The sequence below is a fragment of the Saccostrea echinata genome, unplaced genomic scaffold (genome assembly GCF_033153115.1).
Source record: "Saccostrea echinata isolate AGI-Se365-2 ecotype Australia unplaced genomic scaffold, CSIRO_AGI_Sech_v1 ptg000022l, whole genome shotgun sequence".
In the NCBI taxonomy this organism is placed as follows: domain Eukaryota; kingdom Metazoa; phylum Mollusca; class Bivalvia; order Ostreida; family Ostreidae; genus Saccostrea; species Saccostrea echinata.
In genome coordinates this window covers 6708669-6726462 of record NW_026889771.1, presented here as the reverse complement: position 1 = coordinate 6726462, position 17794 = coordinate 6708669, and the positions used below count along the sequence as shown (strand labels likewise).

At 33.3% G+C, this 17794-nt stretch overlaps 2 protein-coding genes across 2 annotated transcripts; one reads left to right on the top strand and one right to left on the bottom strand.

Annotated features, from left to right (window-relative positions):
• Positions 1-25: 25 nt before the first annotated feature.
• LOC133190667 (carboxylesterase 5A-like) lies at positions 26-6786 on the bottom strand. Its single transcript, XM_061326359.1, has 3 exons — positions 5657-6786; positions 2750-2945; positions 26-718 (listed from the first exon to the last, which is right to left on the bottom strand). Exons 1-3 carry the CDS (start codon positions 6784-6786, stop codon positions 26-28), a joined length of 2019 nt encoding a protein of 672 aa, XP_061182343.1.
• Positions 6787-9107: 2321 nt separating this feature from the next.
• Positions 9108-13692, top strand: LOC133190312 (carboxylesterase 1C-like). Its single transcript, XM_061325856.1, has 3 exons — positions 9108-9194; positions 11400-12892; positions 13327-13692. Exons 1-3 carry the CDS (start codon positions 9186-9188, stop codon positions 13559-13561), a joined length of 1737 nt encoding a protein of 578 aa, XP_061181840.1. The 5' UTR covers positions 9108-9185; the 3' UTR covers positions 13562-13692.
• The last annotated feature ends 4102 nt before the right edge of the window (positions 13693-17794 follow it).

The window sequence follows — 17794 nt, the reverse complement described above, 5'->3', positions numbered from 1 at the left end:
CATTCTTGAAAGGAAGTGGAGATGTTCAATTACCACTAGAGTTCTTCTGGAAAGTCTGGTCCATTAGTGACAAGAATTCGCGATCTTCCACAGAATTTCCCACCTTGTTGTCATGTCTGTCAGTGTAAAACAAATTATCACCTTTGAAGTCTTGAGCTTGAGGGGGCATGTAAGTAAGGGGGCCTTGGACCGTAACATGAAGGCTGTTCTGGCATGGGGTAAATATTGACCCTCTACCATCATTCTGAATATTGGTTTTCAAGACACTGAGATCACTTGGCTTGTGATGCCCATCCAAACATACCTCTCCAATTACGACCCATCCAAGGCTGAGCTTCTGTGCAAAGGGGGATGCTGGGGGCCCAGTCACCTGGCCTTGCACCTGATGCATATCCACCAAGTCCCTGCCAATCAGCAGCTGTATACCAACATCTCTGCATAGGGCGGCAAGTTCCTTAGCAATATGCCGTAAGTGAGGATGAGCATGCGCAACCTCTGGAGTTGGGATTTCCATCAAGTTGTCTGGAATGTCATTACACTCTATAACGGGCGGAAGCTGATGACAGACAAATCCATCCATAGACTGAATACAGAATCCCACTGCTCTTCTCCCAGATGTCTCAGTCACTCCAGCACAAGACTTCAGTCTGTAAGGGATGGGATCAGATGTGACTTCAAGTTGGTCCAAAAGTTCAGAGCGAGCTAGGGTGTGGTTGCTCTGATCATCGAGCAACACATAGTAGTTGCTGACACGAAAAAGATCCTTCACTGCTCAATGGCCATGAGTGCCGAGTATAGGTCAAAATTTGCAGCTTTCCACCGGCAAGTGGTGGCGTCTCCATATGAGTGAAAAATTCTCTAAACAATAAACAAACAACTGCTCTAGACCACAAGATATGTTATGTTCTTGACCAAATACTTTTTCGGCAAGTTCGAAGTCGTCAAACTAAAATTTGACAATAACTTGGCTAATTATCTTAAGGTTTCTTGACTTGGACACAAGTTCTCTGAGAAAGTGCCAGTCAACAGAAAAAATATTCGTAGTTTATATCTTGGTCAAAACTTTCTCACACAGATGTACCGTATATACTCGCCTATAAGTCGGTCCGCCTAAAAGTCGGTTGTATTTTTTAAATTTACATTAAATGGATTGATCTGCTATGATACCAATATTTTTTATAACTCGCCTATAAGTCGGGCAAGGGTTTTTTGACCAAAGTTTAACTCCCAAAAAACCGACTTATAGGCGAGTATATACGGTAATACAGATACATGTTATCTTTTGAACAAGTTGACACTCACCGACAAAAAGTAATTTAAATTTTACGATACACATAGTCAGCTGTCACCTGTGTTTGTAACCTAAAAATAAATATGAATCAATTATGCAATGACTTTTACGGTACACAGAAATGTTGCAAGTGGACGGGGAGAAGTTTAGACGAGAGCGATTTGGCATTATCACATGCTAGTTATAAAATTGCTTTCCTATGTTAAAGTAGGTAAAAAGCAAAACGTGGTTGTGAAACACTGATGCCCCCATATGGAAGCTTATGACCGAGGCAAAAAATTTATCATAAATAAGGTCAAAGTCAAGGTCATGCGATTAAAATGATGTAACCCAAAGAAAGGTCCTGTCACAAGGAGTACATTTGTGAAATATGACAGCTGTAGCACCAACAGTTTAAAAGTTATGAAAAAAGGTTTAGGTTTACAAAGTAGGTCAAACTCAAAGGTCAAGGCAGAAGAAAAAAAATGTTTGTACATAAAAGAAAGGTCCCATCACAAAAATTTTCCGATGAAATAAGAAAGCCGTAGGAACAAAAGTTATGGCTTAGGTTAAAGTATCTTTTAAAAATATGTTAAACTTTAAGGTCAAGATTATAATATCATAAATATTGGTACCCAAAGAAGGATCTTATCAAAGGAAATTCACTTGTGAAATATGAAAGCTTAGCACCAACAATTTAAACGTTTTGGTCAAAGTTAAAGTGTAAAAGTATTAGGTCAAAGTCTTAGGTTAAGATCATGAGGTCAAAAATGTTGGTATCCAAAGAAAGGTTTCGATACAAGAAATACACATCTTAAATATTATAGTCTTAGCACCAATCATTCAGAAGTTATGACCAAAGTTAAAGTTTTTTTTTTAATATATAAAACTTCAAGGTCAAGATCATTATATCAAAATTATTGGTACCCAAAGATAGATCTTGTCAAAAGGAATTCACGTGTAAAATATAAAAGCTTTAGCACTAATGATTCAAACGTTTTGGACAACGTTAAAGTGTAAAAGTATTAGGTCATAAAAATGCACATAAAAAATGCACATGTGAAATATGAAAGCCTAAGCACAAATTGTTTTGAACATATGACCAAGGTTAAAGTGTTAAAGAGGTGTGTCAAACTCTGAAGTCAGGCCATGAGGTCAAATTGTTGCTATCTTTTCAAAAATGTTTTAAAAGAAATTGAAGAAATTTTGTCGAAACGTATTGAATGTTTGAAAAACTAAAATGATATTTATTCATTTCGCCACTGAATATAAAAACAAGGAAAAGAGATAACATTCTATTATAAATCATTTTATAACATTTATTATTGAATGAACAATTTTCACATATTAATATATAATTTTATTACGTGTTTCATTCCTTCTATTCAAACTACCGCGCTTTAAACATGTTAGTAAAAAGTATTAAAAATTCAAATATCTATCTAATGAATAAACAATATAAAAATGTTTCTATCCAACAACAGGTAAAGCACAGCTATTTTGATCACAATCAGCTTCGAACAACATTCTATGGATCTTATGAAGCCAGAACTCCATGTACTCTTTTCTGTAGTCTTGCCTCATCTCAGTATTTAGTGACCTCAGCCTCATATAAGGATGACTAGAATTGCGATCGTAAGGCAACCAAACCGGAAGTCCGGGACCGTTTGGGTTTCTGAATATACACAATTTAAATACACAGCTGTCAGTATTAGATATTGTGAAATTAACTGATGACTTTTATCTACAAATCGCTTTTCAAACGCGTATATGAAAAAAGGACTGCAATACGTGGACCATATACATGTGTTTCTACACGAAATTCAAAGCAAATTTCTAGATTTAGTGATTTTACAAAGGTGTAATTAATTTTTTTTTTACATGTATCTTGTAATTTTCATTGCTATTTAAGTCTGCTTAATTAGGCTGTAATGATAAAAAACCATGACCTTGAAATTATGTGAATATGAAATGTTCAATCTAATTAAAATTAAATGTTCCGAATCCGTTACCGCATCTCAAAAGAAGCGGTAGCGGATTCGGAACATCTAATTATAATTAGATTGTGAAATGTTGATCTAGGTATCTATCACAATTGTAAACACTGGTAAAGTAGCCTTTAAAATTAATTAACAACAGAATTAAAAGAGGCCTAAGTGGGCAGGTGTCGTAATGGTGAATTGTAACTGGGGGAGATAACTCTTGCGATTTCAATAAAACGTTTAACATACCGTTAAATTTGACGTTAATTACAAAGGGTCAAAATGACGAGTGACACGATCCCGATGTAATTAATGTAAAAAAAAAAAATAGAATAGAGGTTTTTATTGTGGTTTCTTTAGGAATACCAATTCTTGTCCTTGATCATTTGCGCAATTGCAATAAATCTCCCCCTCCATAAAAAAGAAAAAAAGGACAGGTTCCTTAAACTTCTTTAGTTTAAATTTAATTAATTCTTTAATATTGTATTTATGATATACACAAAGGCATTTTTTAAATCTAAAAACGTTAATGCTACTCTACATTGCTTTTTCCCGTTACAATCGGCCGCATAACATTGAGAATAAATATTACCGGTATGTCTAAATATTATCATATTACGAAAATAAACATTTTCTTGCTTTTCTTTTCTTTGAAAAAAAAAATAAAGAGTAACCGTTTTCAGAAGGTCACCGATCAAAGAGAAACAACTCTAGATCTAAAAAAGCTGAGTTTTTCCTCCTGTTTTCTGAAGAATTATGGGTTTTTCCCATCACAAATACACAGATACATTTACAGTGTGTTGCAAGGAACACAAGAACTGAAAGCCAAAGTTTATACAAATTAAAGTAAGTATCAACAGTGAAAAATTATTTACTGAAATTAATACAACGGTTTGCACCCCATTGAGAAAATCTTTTACTGTAAACAGTTTCAGTTCGCATTTCCTTGAATAAAAACAAAACGATTAATACCAATGTAGATGATACCATTGTAGATGATTCAGGCACATAAATAATTTTAATATTGATAAATAATTTACAATTTGGAACAATTAAACTTGATATGGACTAATACATCATTTCCATTTATTGAAACAGCAGAAGGATACAATATCCGGGGGTAGGGGGTGGGGGTACAGCCCTCTTGTTTGAAAACAGAAATAATTTAAAACCTATATGTACATACATTGTATATTCCATTTTCGTCTCAAGAGAGTTGTACATACATCACTGTTAGTTCACTTAAAAATAATATTCAATGCAAGTAGAGGTCATATAAAGGTTTGAAACTGCACCTGTGTGCATGAACTCCAAACCGGACACGTGGTCATAAAATCCTTAGAAAAATAGTTTTACGAAATATAAATATAAAAAAAAATAATATTTAGAATTACAAGAAATATTTGTAGTCAATATTTAATCTGTATACACGAATGAAGGACATTACTTTAGGAGTTCAATATGTCAATTATATATATTATGCAGACGTAACCGATGTTTTTTTTTCAAGCTCGAATGTCCTGCATTGCAGAGAAGAATGGGGGGGGGGGGTCTTAAAATTTCAGAAATTGCTTATTCATATTCATTTAAATGCAGATGTTAAGTTTTATATTTGTGATAAATATAATGTACATTACGTTTTTTAATTAAAAGATTTTTCCAGCTAGGAATTTTTATTTGTATTTGTAGAATCATAGCATTGCTTTCGTCCTAAGTCTGAAAGACGCTGTGAGAAACGTAACTTACGGAGAGAGAGAGGGGGGGAGAGATTTTCCGCTAATTATCAAGAACATTTTGAATATCAGTTACAAGAAGTAATTTTTTTTTCAAAATTAAACGACAGATTTTTTTTATAAAAAAAAAATTTCATTTGAAAATCATGCATTTTTCAATGCAAAAATGAACCATAGTTTTTCAGCTTAAATTCTTCGAAATCGTTTTTCTCCAAGTGTACCTCTACAAAATCACTTTATATGTGTGTTTAATAGTTAAACAAACGATTCAGCAAATTTTGACAGCTAGGCTAACATTAAATATTTTAAAATAAGGGATTTAATAGTTAGTTGGTTGAAAATCTTTTGTACTCGTGATCAGCCAAAGAGGGGTAACTTTAGGAACGTCCTGTCCGAATTCGGCTCGAACGATTTTGACCAGAATGTACATACACATAGTATATATTTTAAATGTATAAAATATACAAAAATAGCGAAAATGAAATAACAGGAAATTTTTGGGGTAGGTGTGCTGTACATCCTTAAAGAGACAGTACATCGAATTTACTTCTATACTCCCACGAAAGATTACTAGCGCTTTCAGACTTTGAATATCTTCAAACAAATGGAAGAAAGGAAAGGGCAATAGGACTTTGATTTTACTATTCTTTCCAATAAAGAATTACACTTACCCTGTTTTGGCAAAATTCGTCCAATATGACCTCATTTGATTTACTAATATTCCGGCGCCTTCAGGATACTTAACATGTGACACTAACTGTTCATAGAAGAACAAGTAAACTAATTCCGTTGCGTGAGCAGAGCCACGATACCACAAAGGAGCATTTGGAAGCATGAATGAAAGTTCATCAAAAAATACATATTGATAAGTAGAAGATGCCTGGACATTGTTAGAGTGTTCAAGCAGCATTGAAGTGGATGGTCTAAGAAAGAGATAGTCACTAATGAGGCTTAAAAATTGGCGCCCTTGCTCTGCTACATCATTCTCCTTTACGGTGTACTTGTCACATACATCCTTGAAGACTCGGGCATTAGAATTCATTTTTTTATTTAATAAATTGGGTAGAAATACCTTACACATTTCCACCGGTGGAACACCAATGCTTATATTGAAGGTTAGTTCATCTTGAAGGAAAGGGAATGCACCGACTATTACAGAGCCTTCGTTCTCACAGTTACCTATCATTATATCCAATGACTGGAAGAAAGTAAATTCTGAAGAACTTTTATCTTGTAAAAGAAGAGTGGGTTCTCTTCTTAAGAGTTCTCCATCAACTATGGGAGCGAAAATTGCGCGCGATATTGCTCGAAGGCCTAAGTCGGAAGTGAACTCATCAGTAGCATTCACTAATTTCATTGGATCTACACTTCTTAAGCATCGCAGAAAGGTTGCATCATTGGACGATAAAGTGTTATACACACAGCCCACCTTCTCTGCAGTTTGTATTGTAGACAAGGAGGCGTTCACTGTCGCAAACTGTGAACTAGCAACCCCACTTTCCATAATCACCCTATGAAATAGTCCTCTGTTGTTAGGTATCAAGGCCAGTAGTGAAACACTGAATCCTCCTGCTGATTCGCCAAAGATAGTGACATCCCTTGGATTTCCACCATAGTCATGGATATTATAACGTACCCAATTAAGTGCAAGAATCTGGTCCCATAATCCCATATTTCCCTTTGCTCTATAATCTTTTGACGCCAGAAATCCGAAAATCCCTAAGCGATAATTAATGGTTACAACAATGACGTCACCGTTTAAGGCCAAAAAACCTCCATCATAGGATATTCCTGATCCCATAGTGTACCCTCCACCATGAATCCAAAGCATTACGCTTTTCTTGTTGGCAGGATTGAAATTATTTGGAACATAAATATTAAGCTGAAGACAATCCTCTGAATATTTGAAATTTTTAGATAAATCTGTGACAGTTTGGTAACAGGCAGGACCGAGGTTTGTAGCATTGAGAGTTCCGGACCATGCTCCAAAAGGTATTGGTTTGGCAAATCTTAAATGGCCGACAGGAGCTTTTGCAAATGGTATATTTAGAAATTTGTATAATGTTCCTTGATTTTTATACGAATCGAAGTGTTTTCCTACAATCGCACCAAGCCGTGTTTGTGCAAGAAAATCACTTCCAGTTTCCTCTGCACTTTGAGAATTATGCACCAAGTAAGAGAAAAGAAGAATTTTTAAACGCCACAAAACTGTCGTCTGCAAAGAATGAAAGTTAATTTGCGAGGTGCAAAAGAATGATTAAAATCTTAATTCACATGTGCAATAGGATATACAATGCAAGATTTACAAGGAAATGAAACTTTGAAATGAAATAAGTCTTTTCACTGAAGAGAAAGCTTTCAAATTTCTCACCTCCATTATCGTTGAATGTCTATTATAAAATGGGCATTGAGTGGTCATTTAGATGTGTGACTTATCATCAGTAATTCTTCCGAAGTATAAATACCTGTCTACATTGCGTAACAAGATAAAAGGATATAATTTTATCTTCTAATTCAGTTTGTGAAATAAAACAGACTGTAAACGAAAATGGACAAATTAAAATTCTCTCAGAATTTGAATAAAATTACAACAGTTATATAACTAGAAACTTAGCCAATCTCAGCAATAGTGTATATCACCCCAAACTGATCTCCTCTGTTTTCCTTGGAATGACCCCAACGGTACAATATAAGGAATAAAGTAGAGTAGCAAATACTGTTTTCAAAGGCTGTCCAAAATGAATTTGTCAGAATTTTTCCGTGTCAACGACAGGCATTTTGGAATTTTGAATCCCAGAATCTTAGGAGGTCATTTACTTATCATTATATGTAGTTATACATACTTTTAGTGCAATAAATCAAATTCAAACCATAATCCGCTTTTTGTTACGATGACCACAGTTTCTTAAACCGACACTAATTTTTGCGAAACCCAGTTTGCCGTTATGCGAAAGAATATTAATCTTTTAGATTTTCAGAAAGATTGGCTGCTTAATTACATGTACTTACCTACACAGTTCTTACTTACGATTCCATCCATGTAGCATCGTCACACATTTTGCATGAAAGGTATGCCTGAACCGAAGTAAAAATATTCTAGTTGATGACTTAGCATCGAAATGTCACTTCTGTTTTCAAGAATAGTTTACCATAACATATATTAGAATTGTAATTGACACCGAGAAATCGCTGCTAAGAATCGGCACATGCTATCATCGAAGGCAACATTTAAAAAATCTCTGCCGAAACATTGGCACCAGGATTTTTAGAGAAATGTTATCAAAGCTTGTCAACCCTTGATACTTTCACATTCAATAATGTTTTTGGAGGTCCGTGTTTGCTCTGCTCCCGATTTGTATTGTCTAAATGGACATTGAAGTACGGTTATGTACAAACACAAAGTTAGCACAGTACTCTACTAGACACAATGGTCACGAAATAGTAATTCTGCAACATCCCGAATAAAACCGGGCAACTGTTAGTCAATCCATTCTTTCTTTCCATACCACAAACCTTTTGCAACTTATTTCAATTTTTTTTACAGACAACTTTGATATAATACAAGGAACAATCCTTCCTTGTTTCAAAATGATAGAATAAAGAAGAAAATAAAAATTCAAAAAGGTGTTGAATTTCGTCAGTTTCCATGGCAACTGCATGTGCAGATTTTGAAAATTGAGTATGTTGTAAGCACAAAACAAATTGGTGACTTTCATTATTATGAAGTGCCATGAAGATTGCCCAACCCTCTTTGAGAACATTTCCAAAATTATATAAATGGAATTATAACTTTATCTCAGACCAAAGTCATTTAGTGTGACACATTTTTTTTTTCAATTTGTTATTATTCTTTACTGCAGAAAAAAATCTATATATGCTCTGTTTAGAGAAACAAGCAACATGATAAAATATATAACCTTATCATGATATCTTGTATTAATTTTTTTTTAATAATTATCAAAGTTAAACGGATTATTCCTATTTTAATAGCAAATACTTTTATTTTGAGTTGTCTCCTCTCTGTCCTATTTTATGTACTGTAAAGTTTACGTTTTGGCTAAGCGAGGAAATGTTTGCGAAGGTCACCTTATTTCACTGGTGTGGTGTAATCATTATTTTCACTATTTGTTATCGCTGATAAAAAAGACAAACAACATTGTGTACACTAAGCTATCCTAAAGATAAAGCTCTCCTGACACAATGTCATTTGTGAGTATGAATTTATTGTTATTATACATATAAAATATCTTATTCTGTTCTTAATCCTCTGTCATAAATAATTCATGAATTACTCACAGTCTGCATTTATTCATACTTTCATGCATACATGGACTTTCATTCATATTTGTAATGGTACAGAGTAAAATTATACCAACACTTTAATTCTGATGATATCAGCAATAGCATAAGTTGATTGATGTATCAAATATAATCAAATTTTAGATTATCGGCTTGGTTTTCGTTTTTACGGCAGTATAATATCAATACATTAAAAGTTAAAATTTTAGCGTTGAAATCTTATATATTTTTCTTATAATGAAGTAGTTCTTTCTGCGTCATTTGAATTTTATTTAGCCTAACGCTATTTAAAGTTTTTTCTCGGAGAAACTTTTAGCTAATATTCATACATTACACATCAACTGCTTTAGACCACAAGATGTTATGTTCTTGATCAAATACTTTTTCGGCAAGTTCGAAGTGGATGGTGGGAAAATGTCAAATTCATATCTGACAATAACTTGGTTAATTATCTTAGGGTTTCTTGACTTGGACACAAGTTCTCTGAGAAAGTTCCAGTTTACAGATAAAAATATTCGTAGTTTATATCTTGGTCAAAACTTTGTCACACAGTCGTACAGATACATGTTATCTTTTGAACAAGTTGAAACTCACCGACGAAAAGTAATTAAAATTTCTTACGAGGACACATAAACAGCTTCCGCGCATTTGTAACCTTGGAATGAATATGAATTAACTTAGGCAATGACATTTACGGTACACAGAAATGTTACAAGTAGACGGGGAGAAGTGAAGACGAGAGCGATTTAGCATTATCATAAGCTAGTTATAATATTGTTTTCCTATGTTCAAGTAAATAAAAACAAGATGTGGTTGTGCAACACTGATGCTCCTGTATGGAAGCTCATGGCCAAGGCAAAAATTTATCAAAAGTAAGGTCAAGGTCGGTTAAAATGATGTAATCCAACGAAAGGTCATGCCACAAGAAGTACACATGTAAAATGTGGCAGCTTTAGCACCAACAGTTTAAATGGTATGATACGGTTAAAGTTTATAAAGTAGGTCAAACTCAAAGGTCAAGGTCAGAACGAAAAAAAATGTTTGTACTTAAAAGAAAAGTTTTGTCACAAAAAACATCTGGTGAAATAAGAAAACCGTAGGAACAAAAGTGTTGCTTAGGTTAAAGTATTTTTTCAAAATATATTAATCTTCAAGGTCAAGATCTTTATATCATAAATATTGGTACATGTACCCAAAAAAGGATCTTGTCAAAGGAAATTCTCTTGTAAAACATGAATGCTTAGCATCAACAATTTAAACGTTTTGGTCAAAGTTAGTGTAAAAGTATTAGATCAAAGTATTAGGTTAAGATCATCAGGTCAAAAATGTTGGTACCAAAATAAAAAAGTACTAGAAAAATACAAATATGAAATATGAAAGTCTTAGCACCTATCTTTCAGAAGTTATGGGCAAGTTTAATGTTTTTTAGATACACGGAATGTATAACGTCAAGATCAAGATTTCAAAAATATTGGTACTCAAAGAAAGATCTTGTCAAAAGGAATTCGCATGTAATATAAAAGCTTTAGCACCAACGATTCAAACATTTTGGCCAAAGTTAAAGTGTGAAAGTATTTTGTCAAAGTCTTAGGTCAAAGTCATGAGGTCAAAAATGTTGGTACTCAAAGAAAGGTTTTGACACAAAAAATGTACATGTGAAATATGAAAGCCAAAGCACTGCACAAATTGATCAGAAGATATGACCAAGGTTAAAGTGTAAAAGAGGTGTGTCAAACTCTAAGGTTAGGTCATGAGGACAAATTGTTGCAATCCGAAGAAAGATTCTAACGCAAGGAATATACAAGTGAAATATGGAAGCCTCAGAACCCACGGTATGACCAAGGTTATATATTTTAGATATGTTCCAAATCCATATTCTTGGGGTAAAAAAAAGAAGAAGAATCTTGTCCCAAGGAATACACAAGTAAAACATGAAAGCCCTAGAATCAACCATTAAAAAGTAATGTGCAAGGTTAAACTCTTAAAGACAAACAAATGTACAGACAGACCAAAATCATATGATCCGAATCTCTGATTACGTGGATAGAAATACTGTATTGTTTTGAAATAGACTATATCATTATAAATTGTTATTTTTTTATCATGATTTTTCAGAATTACTTAGTCCTATTCCTTACGACAGTTTCCCTGGTCTCTGGATACCAAAACTATACAATTATTACAAGACTTGGAAATGTTAATGGCTTAGTTATTCCTACAACAGAGGGTGATATCTTCAGATTCACAGCCATTCCTTTTGGCAAAGCACCAGTTGGTAGCCAACGTTTTCTCAAACCTCAAGCATATGGTTCCTGGAACAGAACATTTGACGCTACTAAACTTGGTCCTGCTTGCATGCAGTCATATACCGGCGCTATTATATATGATAATAATTTATCGGAAGACTGTCTCCATTTGAATATATATGTTCCGTATAATATATCTAAAGATGTGAGAAGAAGTGTTATGGTTTATATTCATGGCGGGGGATACATGACTGGATCAGGTATTTCATACGATGGCTCTAGGATAGCCTCCCATGGAAATGTAATTGTTGTGACAATAAATTACCGATTGGGTATGTTTGGATTTCCATCTTTGCAGAACTCTGAAGTTGTTGAAAACGTCGGATTGTGGGATCAGATATTAGCTTTGAAATGGATCAAAGACAACATAGATGATTACGGTGGAGACGCGTCTAATATTACAATATTTGGGGAATCAGCTGGAGGATTTGCTGTCAATTTTCTGATGCTTATACCTCGTAACAAGGGTCTTTTCCATCGTGCAATCATTCAAAGTGGCACAGCCAACGCATTGGTTGCTTTAAAAAAATCATCCGTTGTTGGACGCCTGATAGGAAAGAACTCTGGTTGTAACGATCAAGACCAATCGATGTTCTTACGATGTTTGCGATATCTGGACGCAGGTTTCATTGTCAACAAAACTGATGAATATTCTGCAAATCTTGGCATTGACATTTTGTCTGAAATTGTATTTACCCCAGTACTAGATGGTGACTTACTACAAAGAACACCTATGGAATTAATTAAAGATAAGTCTTCGAAAGAATATCAGTTCTTTGAATCAATTGACTTAATAGTAGGTAACTGTGATATGGAAGGGGCATATGTCGTTCCCTTAGGTAAAGCATTCGAAACAAAATTTAGTTTCAATATATCAGACGGAATTCCAAAGCAATTTCTTTGTGATGGGCTAATACCAAGAATTGTTCAAAATTACTATGAAAATAGTTCATCCATTTCTGATCTTCTATGTCAAGAATATACAAGTGAAGACAAAACTGCTCAAAGTTTATATGTTGTTCATTTTTTGACGGATTTTGTGTTTATTGCACCAGCTGTGGACCTTTTACAGTCCCATGCCTCAAGCAAATCCTCCTCCACATATCAATTTATATTTTCGGAGGACCTGCGGTTGTTTTATCCAAATCTGCCGTCATGGTTTCATGGGGCGGGGCATGCAACGGAGCTGATATTTCTCTTTGATGCCAGAAATATGACAGTTACCAATTTTACTCTATCTGCGAAGCAGACATCCTTCTCAAAACAACTCATTGAGTACTGGACAAATTTTGCAAAAACGGGGTAAGAAAATTATTGTGTCGAAGTATCATTCCATGTTCATGTTATTTATTTGAAACATTGTAACCTATTCTTTTTTATATAACGATAAAATGTACATATAATATAAGTCGTTCTCTTCTGCTCACTATTCAGAAGATACGTTACTGAAGGTTATGAAAAAATTAATGCATTAGATACTAGTAGTAGGCTTAAATGTTTCTCAAATGGTCACAGAAAGATGAATTGTCAGGAAAGACGCAATTCAAACTCATTGAGATCTTTTAAATACTTCTGTGATACGAGAAATACTAGAAAAATTAACCTTCCTGACTATAAAGAGACGTGCAAAACAGATGAGATTTATTTATGTAAATTAATGAAAATATATCATTCTTTAGAATTTGCGTGAAAGTTCCATTGGTTTACTCTATCAGCTTATTATTTTTTTCCATCAGAAATCCAAACGGTCCCAACAAAGCAGACTGGCTGCCTTATCGAAGTGGTACAGAATCATACAAACAACTGAGCATAAGGAATATGACGAATGGAAACCATTACAGAAAGGACTATGTCAAACTGTGGAACACGATCGACGCTTATAAATTCCCAACGTCAGCGGGAGCAAATATGCAATCTAGAATTGGATTTAGTTTGGTTGTGTTTCTTTATGCTTTTAAATTGTTTACGTAAACTTCCTTAGCCTGTTTATTGTAACACTGACAGTAGTATAATTCAAAACATACAACTGCCAAAGATACAAAACTGTTTTTCCTATTTTTTGTAAACCGTTTTCTGCATAATATATTTTATATAAAATGACACTGTCACTACAATTTCTATCTCTACAGAATTTTAAATTATTTCACAAATAGTGAAGACCTATATACATATATTGATTTTGTTAATTTAGGAAAAGTAAAAACACATTTATAATACTTTTCTATCGTCGATACTCTTTTGAGAACCTATATATATTCATAGTACAACAGATCAGAAATAAAAAAGGATTGGAATAGTATAAATTAATAAAAAAAAATTCCGATGCAAGAAAACTGAATTCATATGTAAAATTGATCTTTATGTGTAATTTCAAGACTTTATTTGGTTTAAGTTCAGATCTACACAGTTAAAAAGTCATCTTTAAGATCCGTCGAGAATCGACCCGTATATCAAGTTGATGTATTGTTTTGAAAATTATGAAAAAAATGTTTCTGCCTCAACCATCTATTCATAATCTGGAGTAAACTAGATTTAAGTATACCGATAGAAATTTCTGCACATTGAATTCGGGTACATGTTATTAAAGTTACATAATGAGCCAATATATTGGGTTTTTTAAAAGATATTAATATTATAAAGTGAGAGATTTATGAAAAACATGAGTATAGTGAAGTTTTGACAAACTCAACTGCACTTCAACTTCAAAATGAATGTGCCGGAAAAACAATGATCTACTGGATCGTTGTTTTCGTCCATGTGAATGTCACACTATTTTTATTTTTAGCGTGACATTGAATTACATCGCAAAGGTGAAAAATATGTTCTGATAATTTTTTCGAAGACTGTATCAAAATCCTAGGTTTACCCACATTGAATCCTTTTAAGGTAGCATAAAATTTTATACAAATATCAAAAAACGTTTGAACGAATTTTACCTATCATCTAAAATTCTTTAAAAAAAAATTTTTTTCCCTCAACTTTGCCTTACAAAAATTATTTTTCCATGAGAAAAATAACGGTTTCCTTTCCTTGAGAATGAAGAAATCCTTGCCTACATACAGGGGGGAAATTATAACCATGCAACATTTATATGTATATCAAAAGTATATGTATTACAGAATTCTTTTGTTCAGTATTTTAAACACGATAAATAAAAGTATAATTGAACTTATATAACATGCAAAGCAGTTCATAGTATTCACTACATATAGTGTAAGTTGTCAGATGCTTCAGAGAGAATTGTCGTAAATATTGAATTTTCCAAAGGGCAGTTAATACAAAATTTTTATTGTAATATTTTAAATTTTGTATTTTATGCAACCCGATAATTCAAAATTCACTATATGTAATGTAATACAACTGCGATCGGCCGCAACCCATGTCACAAGGCTCCATATAAAATATTAATTTTTTATTAACATAAGTACATGTCCGTAACTGAATATAACCTGTATGTGCATACAGATCAGGAAGGTAAAATCGCACATTCAGTTATCCTCCCCAATATAGAAAGCCCACCTGTAAATAAATGATAATTGCATTAATGTTTACAATTTTTATAATTTTTCCCTTTTAATTTTCGTATAATTCATTTAAAGAGTTAGCTTTAGTATATTTTTTGCCTTCAAGTTCTTATGCAACTCAGAAACATTGAAATGTCTTTAAATCAGGCTGTATTGTTCATACATTGGTTAATATACACATCGATTCATTGGGATCAAACCTATGTATTTCATTAAAAACAAAGGCATTGCTAAAAGAAATATCAGTGAAGTCTCACGTATTTTCAAACAAAAACATTATAGTAAGTTACTAAAATTCTTTCTGCCTGAAAACAAAAATAACTTTTACTTTCCTCTGCACTTTGTGAAATTTGCTCCATTGAGGAAAAAAGATGGAATTTTAAATTCATGATACTGCAATCTGAAAAATTAAGTTTAATTGCAAGGTGGCAAAATCCTTTACAACACAGAAAAAATTCTAATGTATATAAAATAAAATTTAAATTGAATCATTGGTTATTGGTTATATTTCGAAATGAAAGTTTGCAAAGTAAAATTTAAAGCTTGAAGTAGAGAGAGAGAGATAGGGAGAGAGAAGGGTCTCCTTGATATGTGACTTATCATTAGGAATCCCCCCTTTGTACAAATTGTTTGTCGAGATTAAATAACAACGTAAATCTGGGTAGTTTTATCTCCTAATTCGATACCTGAAAGGATGACTAAGAAAAATAAATACAGTGATCTTAGCAGAGAAAATGGAATTAGGTTAAGGAACTAGCTTCGTGAATCAACTATCATAATGAGTTGGCCAGTACCCACATTACCTCAAACACCGGTAGTATTTGAGTATGGGGAAATCCTTCAAAAAAATGTACTTTTAATCCGTTTTCAGCTAAACTTTCTAGTCCAGTTTTAAAGATAAATATGAAGTGTTTTATACAAAAATACTAGGGATGTCAAATCGGTCAATTTTTGATAATCGGTTACTCGGACGTTTTTCCGATCGAGTACCCGGGTACTCGGTAAAAATATAAATACAAGTGTGTTAATTTTCTTGAGCCCCGTTAAGCTATATTAAACTCCAAAGCTGTTTTATCATGTTTATAAATGTATATAAACATTGAGTCCAACGGGGATGATTTTTTGGTACTATATTTATTTATCAAATAAACACAAAAGACACAATTAATACATCAAAAATTAGAAAATATTGTTTACAGTTCTTCTCATCAACGCAAAAGGAGGACAATCTGTTACGCAGGTTTGTGGTGGTTAGACTAGCGAAAGAGAAGGAACGGACGTTGTTGGGATCGCTAATCTAATATTATTTCATATGCTGGTTGTTTCCCCCGTATACATTAAACTTATTACGCAAACTGACTTTCAATATTTTTTGAATCTTTAATTATTTCTAAATATTTCTCAACTTTTGAAGTGGGTACTAGCATGTCCGATTTCGGTGCCGTATATTAACTTAATAATTTTAAAATGATTTGAAGATAATGGACCATATTTTAAAGTTCACTGAAAACAATCATTGAAGCCATCCAAAAATTAAGGACCACAATAGGTGAGAACAGCTGTGTACCAGGTGATTGGTCACTAATTACTGTATACACACTGCCACAGGCGATAAGGGGTGTTTTACAGGTGTAAATAACGACACGCTTATTACCGTATGCATATTAAAGTTATTTTTTTGATAAGTTTTGATAAAAATATGTACTTTGAAATAAGAAAAAATACACATCCGAGTAACCGAGTACCATTTTTAGTATTCGATACTCGGACGTTCGATCGAGTACCCGGTTAACCGGGTACTCGTTGACATCCCTAAAAAATACATTTTTTTTCTCTCCAATAATAATATAATTTAAAAAAAAACATAAATTCAAAGGTATTCAAGGGCATTCATTCATTTACAGGCCATAATATTCGGGAATAACGTCTTTTTCTGCATTGTCCCGTTGTAACAGGGAAACACCTTCAACAGATACCTTAATTTTCTCGAAATAGTTTAAATCTCCTCACAGCTCTTAGAAATTTCATAGGATTGTTCTATAACATCAAATTTAGATCTAACATTTTGTTGAGAGCCTCTGTTCAGAGAAAAGATATGGAAAACCACTGAAACAAAGGATTTTTAGGATGTCCCATTCGATAAAAATTTTAGATTAACTTAATTTCCATATGAAAATTTGAAATAAATTGTCATTAAATACACAAATTTGATTAGACATACACCGAGTACCTCTAAACAGTTACTTGTTTTCGAAAAGTGAAGAAGATTTTACATCTTTTAAAGCGAGTAATCAAACATCTTCCGTGTCCTGCAAACATGTCCCGATGCCTAAATGACTTCATGTCAAATATGTATTATAATTAATATCTTATGAATTTATTCCGAATTCAAGTTACAATTTCGTTGAAATTTATTTCACCGTAAGCACTAAAAATTATTTTCGGGTGGCCGGCAACATACATCCCGAAAACAGCATGTATGTTTGCTTATGGCTCTTTTAATCACTACCTTTTTGCTCTAATTTTTTTACAAAACAGACTGGTTGCCATATTTTAGTAGCACAGAATCATACAAACAACTGAGCATAAGGAATATGACGAATGGAAACCATTACAGAAAGGACTATGTCAAACTATATAACACGATCAACGGTTATAAATTCCCAACGTCAGTAGGAGG

Coding starts and splice junctions, on each gene's coding strand:
- LOC133190667 (XM_061326359.1), bottom strand. CDS start 6,786: ATGGGATCAGGAATATCCTATGATGGAGGTTTTTTGGCCTTAAACGGT. Junction 2,946..5,656: donor ACGAATTTTGCCAAAACAGG/GTAAGTGTAATT, acceptor GTGTATATTCAG/AAACCCAAACGGTCCCGGAC. Junction 719..2,749: donor ATAGCTGTGCTTTACCTGTT/GTTGGATAGAAA, acceptor CTCGATGATCAG/AGCAACCACACCCTAGCTCG.
- LOC133190312 (XM_061325856.1), top strand. Junction 12,893..13,326: donor ACAAATTTTGCAAAAACGGG/GTAAGAAAATTA, acceptor TTTTTCCATCAG/AAATCCAAACGGTCCCAACA.